The sequence below is a fragment of the Dipodomys spectabilis genome, unplaced genomic scaffold (genome assembly GCF_019054845.1).
Source record: "Dipodomys spectabilis isolate Male_0828 unplaced genomic scaffold, ASM1905484v1 ptg000003l, whole genome shotgun sequence".
NCBI classification, from domain to species: domain Eukaryota; kingdom Metazoa; phylum Chordata; class Mammalia; order Rodentia; family Heteromyidae; genus Dipodomys; species Dipodomys spectabilis.
Window position 1 is genome coordinate 7165077 of NW_024870680.1, and position 9068 is coordinate 7174144.

At 40.7% G+C, this 9068-nt stretch overlaps 1 protein-coding gene across 1 annotated transcript; it reads right to left on the minus strand.

Annotated features, from left to right (window-relative positions):
• Nucleotides 1-7722: 7722 nt before the first annotated feature.
• Nucleotides 7723-8229, minus strand: LOC122115309 (60S ribosomal protein L17-like). The gene has a single exon (XM_042688727.1). The coding sequence runs from the start codon at nucleotides 8154-8156 to the stop codon at nucleotides 7731-7733; it is 426 nt and encodes a 141-aa protein (XP_042544661.1). The 5' UTR covers nucleotides 8157-8229; the 3' UTR covers nucleotides 7723-7730.
• Nucleotides 8230-9068: the final 839 nt, after the last annotated feature.

Below are 9068 nucleotides of genomic sequence, written 5' to 3' on the forward strand. Positions count from 1 at the left end.
TGGCCCTGTATGTGTTTGTATTATATTTCCACATATGAGAGAAAACGTGTTCCCTTTGTTTTTCTGAGTTTAGTTTTCTTCATTTAATATGGGTTTTCCAGGTATATCTATTTCCTTTCAGTGACACATCCAAAGCCATTTGATCTATCTGTCTCTGTGTAGTGTGCACCATGTGTGTATGTGTGTGTGTGTGTGTGTGTGTGTGTGTGTGTGTGTGTGTGTGTGTTTGTCCTGTGCCAATACTGGGGATTGGAGTCTGGGCCTCATATAGTTGCTTGGTTATTTTTGCTCATGGCTGGTTGTTTTACCATTTAAGTCACAGCTATTCTTCTTGTAACTTTTTCTAGTTAATTGGAGCTAAGAGCCTCAGGGACTTCTCTTCCTGGGCAGGCTTTGAGCCCCAATCCTCAGATCTCCTAAGTAGCTAGGATTACACGTGTGAGCCATTAGTGCTCATCTACAAGTGGTATCTAAGGCAATGGACTGGGAGACTCAGTAGTTGAAATTATGCTTCCTACTGAGGGAATCCTCATACCTCCCCCTTGATAGCTGGGCATTGTCAGTCTTCCCTACACCAGCATTTCTGTCTCAAATTACAGCTAGCAGATTAGTTAGTGATGGTTTATGTGGAGATGAGTCATGGCTAGAAGATCACATTTGAATGATGTTTTTCCGCATACATATTTCTGAATGAATGTTCACCCTACATTTATATATCTCATTTTAATCAGGTGCACAGAGGCCAAGAAGCATGACCAAGTTATGCTGGTCATTGGCAGTTTTCAGTGGAAGGTGACTCTAACATTACATGTTGCTCTGGTGGAGGTGAGGATCCTCATAACTGAGGGTTGGCTCTGGTAAAAATCTTTCCCGGAAGTTGTGATCATCAGCCATTACATTACAAACCCAGAATTTTATGGTATGGGGAAGCCTTATCACCTGTTCTCATGAGACTCCTACTTCCATTGAACCACTGAAAAACTGGAGTGGTGCTGTGGCTCAAGTGGGAGACAGCTAGCTTTGGGCACAAAGAGGCTCAGGGACAGTACCCAGACCCTGAGTCAAGCCTCACAACTGACAAAAAACTTAGAACAATTGTTATAGCATTTAATTTTTTTAAAGCAAGGAGTTCTATGACGAGCGCATAGATCTGTAGCCCCAGGTAGGCCTAGGTAGAAATATCACTGTCACAGGCCAATCACATACACAAAAAAAAACCCTAAGGTGTTACCTGAAAAATAACTAAAAGCAAAAAGAGCTAGGACCATGGCTCAGGTGGTAAAGCACCTGCCTCACAAGTATGAGACTCTGAGTTCAAACCCTACTATAACCCCCAAACAGAATTAGCACTATGATGATGAATTTTGAAAATGAATATAATTTCAAAAAGAAAAAAAAAACCCTTCCTGGGGAAAATGTCCATAGTTTTCTAATACTGTTGGCAATTTCCTTCAGTCTCTTGTGAACGAGGGAAAAGCTGAGGTTGGCTGGGAAGACTGCTCAGCTGACCTATTTTGAATGTGAAATATATAACAAAATACCTGAATATCATTTGAAAATATTCAAAAAATCATGAAGTAATGAAAAAGAACCAGACAATAAAAGCCTGTTTAATGAAAAAAAAAAGAGAGAGCATAAAACTTTGTTAAAAAGAACTTTACCTTTTCTACACAGATCTTCAACTGGACCAGTATGTTTTGATTCTAATTACCTTGAACAATAAGAGTGGAAGCAGGATTCCACCTCCCCCCCTAAAAAAATCCCTGCTTTTCAGACTTTTCTTTAAACTCCCTGTGATGAATAATTATCATTTGTGGCAAAAGATGAAAACTGCAAACCAGAGAAAGCTTTTATTAGAGTGGTAAAATCTGTAATATACCCAGACTCAGAAGCTAAATAATAATGTAAGAACAGATGAAGGATGGAGATGTGTGTTATTCCTAGGCTATGGAAGTTTAGGAGAGAAAAGCTGAGATCATCATACAGCTATCTCGTCTGCCAAAGCTCAGTGACCTTTCCTTCTCCAGGGGAATAATCAGGATCCACAACATCCCTGCACACGGGAGTAGAAGTTCTATAAGCTCATGCTAGGAGGATATGAAGCTCAGATATTTGAGAACATTTTCCTCTATTTTTGTGGGTCATGGGGCTTGAACTCTGGACACTGTCCCTGAGCTCTTCAGCTCAAGGCTGGTGTTCTACCACTTGAGACACAGTGCCACTTGTGGTTTTCTGAGTGAGTTATTGGAGATGAGAGTCTCATGGACTTTGCTGCTTGGCCTGGCTTTGAACCATGATCCTCAGATCTCAGCCTCCTGAGTAGCTAGGATTATAGATGTGACCCACTGGCGCCCAGCTTAAGTATACTTCTAAAATGCTCCAATCTAATAGAGCCCACAGAGTCAGATTTCAGAGTAAAATACTGAAGTCAAATATACCTCTGAACTGTAGTAAGGAAAGAAGCTTTTGGATTTCTTCTGAGAGAGATCTGTTATGTATGAAATAGTGGGGGAAATTGAAAAGTGTGGTCGTTGGTTATTCCAATGTTAAAGCATGCAAGAGAAAGCCAAGTATTAACTAAGACATTTATTTATTTACAAAATCTCCTTGTGGCATTTTGTGACACTCCTCTCCGATTTCTTCCTTCAAATTAGATCACTCCCACTCACTCTCAGAGAGCTCACCCTCTGAGGACGCACGTTGGGACAACTCTGGAGAATGGAAAAGCAAGCATTCTCCAAGCCTGCATTCTGAGCTTTTTTGTCTCACCCGCCTGTCACAAGGAAGCTTCCTGGACATTTTAGACTTTTTTTTTTAATGCAATTCAATAAAAATGAAGATTTTTTCCTTTTAGGTCACCATTTCTTCTGGCAGACTGAGCCTAAAGTGCACTTTATTTCCCTTTAATTTAACAGCTCCAGCAGCTTTTCCAGTTAAATCGACTGTTCATTATTGAGCCCCATTTATGAAGGGGCTGTGCAGTGCAGTTTAATGAATCCTTGGCACAAAGCTCCCTTTCAGGACCGGGGAAAGAATAGGAGCTGTTCAGGCCCTGTAGGGCTGTATGTCAAAGCCAGCCCATAATGCCTGTCAGCCAAGGGCAGAAATTCCCACTGATATAAGAATGTGCAAGAAATCAACTTTCACCACCGATGAGCAGATTAAGACACGATCAGGAAACGAGGCTGGAGGTTTAGAACAGTGACACCTGCTTGAACAGAGCGATTTTCCCATCCCTTGATCACTGTGAGGCTGGAGTGGGGGCAGGGATGGGCTGTAGCATAGCCAATGCTTAAAGCCCTCCAGGTCCTCTCAGGGGAAGGAGCCACGTTACAGAGAGATCATCTTTGGGCTAGGCCCTGCACTAAATGACTTAAAAACCCTTTTCTACTTCCCTCCTTCTATGGAGCCACTGAGGAGAATTTGCATATGACAGCAGGAAGCTGAGGCTGGAGTGTTTTCATTTCTGGTTCAAGATTGTTCTGCGAATTGGCCACTAAATAAGAAAGATGGGTAGTATATAGGCATTTGTGATTCTGAAAGGCTTTCCTTTCTTGGGTACTGAGATGAAGTTCATCAAGTACATTTGGTCTTTTGGAAACATCCTATTCTAGTTACCAGGCATACCTTAGCGTTGTTGTGTGGGAGTGTGTGTTGACTATTGTACTATGAGTCCCTGTTATACTTACTGAAAAACAGGCAGGCAGGTGAGATGTGATATGGTGATCTGAGGAGCCGTGGTATAGGGCCTGGATTTAGTATCAGATAGCTCTGACAATATCAAATGCTCCTATTTTTTTTCAACTTCTTATTTTTCCTAAAATTAGATTTTATTATCTTTAAGTAGTTGTACAATTGGATGACCATTCAACATGTCAGTTTAGGAGTACAATGCATCTTGATCAATGTCAACCATGCTCCTATGTTTAGGCATTAGGAAACTTCAGGAAAGTTCCTTTCACTGAATGTGAATGTTCTGAAGATTGTCCTATGGGCCAAAAGATATCTAGATAAAGCAATTCTAGATGTCTCGTGGTGTACTCATTCCACGAGATTATCTTAAGTTCTCAAGATGCGTGTATGGATGGATCTCTTGTCCTGGCCCTAGGGCTTGAACACTGTCCCTGAGCTTTTGTGCTCTATGCTAGAACTCTACTACTGGAGCTACAGCTCCACTTCTGGCTTTTTGGTGGTTAATTGGAGATAAGAGACTGATGGACTTTCCTGCCTGGGCTGCCTTTGAACCCTGATCCTCAGATCTCAGCTTCCTAAATAGCTAGGATTAGAGGTGTGAGCTACCAGCCAGCACCAGCATGGATAGGTTTTCTTCCAGGATCATGGAGCAGATCATACCTATTTTTTAATTTTTAATTTTAATTTTGTAATTTTCAAAAAGGGAAATTTATAACTCTTAAGCAAATGTAAATCACAGGTAAAAATACTATTTAACTCAATGAGTAATGGAAAAATGAATGTGCAGACAAATAATGTGTATACACATATGAAAATATTTGATAGTTTATTGTGTTAAATAAAAATTGAGCTATAAATATTTGTAGTTATCTATTCCAGTGACAGAAATCCTTTGCATAGCTACTGAATAACACTATCAGGTAACAAACTTACTAAATTGAACACCTTCAGTTAATAGTATATAATAAGTAGAATTAAATTACATTCTAGATAGTCTCTGGGTGGGTATTTCACTATATAATACTGCAAGAATGTAGAGATCACTTTTCTGCTTATTTACATGCTTGGGATAATTTTCATGTAAATTAGATGTACATTTGGCCCCACTTGGAGTAAGGAAATGATTTGTTCACATCATAGTAAGTTAGTGGCTAGTCAGAGTGAAAACTTGGCTCTGCTGTTTTCTAGAATGTTCCATTTCCCATGGAACAGCATGTTAATCCTTATTCCTCATCATAGTGTTTGCACTAGAGACCAGAGAGGGAGAGGACTTCCATTTTTCTGGCTATGAAGAATGAAGGGGTATACATTTTCAGGGCATCTTTCAATGAATTTCAATTAAACATTAGGTCAAAAAACATGTAAAAACTGATGGATGTGCTAATGTAGAAAAGTAGGAAGTTAAGCTCAGCATTTACTTCCTGCAAAAAGATAGAAATGATTTGGTTCCTTAGTTTCCTTGGATATAGATCCAGAAATAGAGAATTGCACACAGACTGGCTGAGAAGAACTAGAGAAATGGAAAAAGTTAAGAGTGGATTAAAAGAGAAGCTCATCTCCCAATCATCTCAACTAATTCAGTCATTAAACTGGATCCAAGTTAAGGCAGGAAAGATCTGACCTTTTTGTAACCCATCCTGGCATAACTGGGGCTAGGGTGATCCTGAGCAGGATATTATCTTTCAGCTGAGGTCAGGTTTTAGAAAGGGTCCATTCACAAGCCATCAATAGCCAGTAAGCTTCAAGGCTGAGAAATGAGTTCATCAGTTCCTATAGGGGAACTGGGAAGAATACCAAAATGTCCACTTCAAGTCTAACTGTCTAACACAATGAATACTACAATGAAGAATATACAATAAAGAATGCCACAATGTCCACTTCAAGTTTGGATACCGGTCTAACTGGCTCCATCTTAGCATCTTGGTGAATGGTTGTGGTTTGAAGCCAGTCCAGGCAGGAAAATCCCTTGAATCTCTTACCTCCAGTTAATCACACAAAAAAAGCCAGAAGTGAGGCTGTGGCTCAAATGGTAGAGCACTAAGCTTTGAGCAAAAAAGCTCAGGGACAGTGCCCAGACCCTCAGTTCAAGACCCAGAACCGATCCAAACACACATGCACAGAGAGGGGGGGGGGGAGATCCTAGGGTTCTTGGCAGAAATGTTGCTGCGGTAGCTACATTTGAGAGTATGAGGAATGATCTTTCCCTGTGCAAACACTATGGCATCAGCTTGGGGCAAGAGTACAAGAGACCTTGGGATATATGTATATGTCTATATATATATATCTCTGTGTGTGTATATATATTTATATATATATATGTTCTTCCCTTCCCCTCCCCTCCCCTCCCCTCCCCTCCCCTCCCCTCCCCTCCCCTCCCCTTCCCTTCCCTTCCCCTCCCTTCCCCTAGATTGAACTCTGGGCACTTTCAATCAGCTTATTGATCATGACTGGCTCTCTGCCACTTGAGTCCTGTCTCCAGTAGAGTATTTTGCTGGTTATTTTGGAGAAAGAGTCTCTTCGTACTTTTCTGCTTGGGCTGGCTTCAAACCACAACCCCTTGATCTCAACTTCCTGTGTAGCTAGGATTACAGGTATGAGCCACCACTACCTGACTTAGGTAAAAATCTGTGGCTTGTCTGCTCATTTTTTTGACATTATCTTTCATGGACCAGAAGTTTTGTTTTAATGAAGCCAAGCTCATCAATTCTTTCTTTAATGGATTATGACTCTCATGTTGTATGCAAAATATCATCTTCATACCGAGGTCATTTAAGTTCCCCCCCCCCCCGCCCCGTTATGAAACTCCCAGGAATCCTTAGGGTTTTGTATTTTGCACTTTAAAATTAAAAATATAATAATTTTACTTTGAATTATTTTTTGAAAAAAAGATCTAAAGTCTCTGTGTGTGTGTGAGTGTGAATGTGTGTGCGTGTTGACAGTAAGACTTGAACTCAGGACCTTGAACTATCATTTGGCTTTTTTACTCAAGGCTGGTGCTCTACCATTTTAGTCACAGCTTTACTTCTGGCTTTTTGCTGGTTAAATGGAGATATGAGTGTTACTGATTTTTCTGCCCAGTGTAGCTTCAAACTGCAATCCTCCAATCTCATCCTCTGGTGTGGCTTGGATTTAAGGTGTGAGCCACCATGTTCAGCAGGTCTGTCTTAATTCATTTATCTGCATGTGCTTGTCTATTTGTTCCAAAACTGTTTACTGAAAAGACTGTCTTTGCTCCAATGTGTTGTCTCTGCTCCTTTGTTGAAGATCAGTTGACTGTATTTATGAAGGTCTATTTCTGGGCTCTTTATTCTGTTCCATTGATCTATTGTTTAACCAGTACAACACCGTCTTTAGCATAGGTCTTGAAGCTTTCCAGCTTTGTTCTTTACCTTTCACTCCGTGTGGCTTCTCTGTAATTTTAAACCTCCAGGTCCTGGCTCACAAAGATGCTTTATGGGATGCCTTCAAACTTGTCCCCTGCCCACTTTTTAATCTATAAAACTTTCATGACTTGGATGGAATTAAAGAACCAGAAATACTGAAAACAAACAAACTCATTATGTTTTAAGGTCCACTTCAGTGACGTCTTCTTTACAAAGCCTTCTCCACATTTCTCAGACACAGTCAATTATTCTGTCTTGTGTGTTCCAGCAATCATTTGCTTGTGGGGCTGTAAAACACCATCCTGAGGATAGGAAGAATTCTTGTGCCACTTGTCTATGTCCAGTGCATGGTGTAGCTAGGATTTCGTAGATGCTCAATTAATGTCTGTTGAATGAATAAAGGGCATGATAAATACATCATTGTAAATGAATCTGTCTTCTTAGGAGCAGGTATGTCATTGGTCCTTAGGGTTGTGCCTAGCAACCTCCAGTGGATTTGTAGTTAGTTATGGAGACAGACATGATGAAAATGAGCTATCAGAGTGGTACCATAGAGGGAGATTTGCCAGCTTGAGTGGTAGCTGCGGGAACGTAGGAAGATTTTGAAATAAGTTAGCATTTTTTTTATTTATTTGCGTTTATTTTATGCTAAATTTATTCCCGTGCCATAAGTGTTTGTTTCTTCAGTTTCTTCCGGGATACCTTTTTCTTCTGTGCAACCTCCTCCTCTGGTTTAGGAACAATCTGCTCCTTCTCAGTAAGGATCATCTCAATGTGGCAGGGGGAGCTCATGGATGGGTTAATCCTACCATGGGCTCTGTAAGTTCGGTGGCGCATCTTAGGTGCTTTGTTCACCTGGATGTGTTCAATGACCAGGGAGTCTACATCTAAACCCTTCAGTTCTGCATTACTCTCTGCATTCTTAAGCATGTACAGCAGAAATTCAGCACTGTTTTTGGGCCAACCCCACTGTTTGGCCTGGGCACACCTGCCAACTCCACCATTGTAAAGCCGGAATGGCACACATTGCTTCTTTAATGTGACATCTTTCAGATACTTGGTCGCTTTTCGGATATGCATACCCTTGATGGCCTGGGCTGTTTCTCTGGTGTTCTTAAAGTGTACATGAAGATTGGAACCTCTTGACTTGCATGATTTTGTGGGGTTTGTAGCGAACCATTTTCACAGGTCACCTCTGGCCGCTTACAGGAAGAGCTAAGTTAGCATTTAATGTGGGTTTTCCTAGCAGAGCAGTTCCATAGAAAGTGTAGGAATTAAGGCAGGTGTTGAGGACTCACTTCTGTAATCCTAGCTACTTAAGAAACTGAGATCTGAGCATTGAGGTTTGAAGCCAGCCCAGACAAGAAAGTGTGAGAGTCTCTTATTTCCAATCAACTACCAAAAGGAAAAAGAAGAGGTGTGGCTCAAGCTGTAGAATATCAACCTTGAGTGAAAAAACTAAGGAATAATAAGGGATAATGCCCAGACCCTGAATTTAAGCTCCAGCACACACACACACACACACACACACACACACACACACACACACACACCACACACACACACACACACACACACACACACACACACGCACAGAATGTGCAAGAATCAATGTTTCCTTCATGGAGCTTTATAGAAATAAAATAGAATGCATTTTCTGTTGAAAACAAAAGTCTATTTAATAAAAATACTCATGATCTTAATAATGAAGACCAAGTATCGTAGAGCAAACCTGTTCATCAGCAGGGAAGTTTTAATCCATATTTTCTTCTCATTTAAATAATGATTTTGAGTGGCCAAGGGAGTGGGGTTAAAGGTAGATGTGGGTCTTAAAATTTTGAAGTGTCCTCTTACCTCATTTCCTGTGTAGATGCAGTTAGGAAGTACTTTATGGAAAGAATAGGCAGATTTAATGCAATTATGCTGAGCTGGCCATCCTCAACTTGGCGATGTGTTAGGTAATGCCAGCTGGCCTTACACAAGAGCATGCAA

Coding starts and splice junctions, on each gene's coding strand:
- LOC122115309 (XM_042688727.1), bottom strand. CDS start 8,156: ATGCATATCCGAAAAGCGACCAAGTATCTGAAAGATGTCACATTAAAG.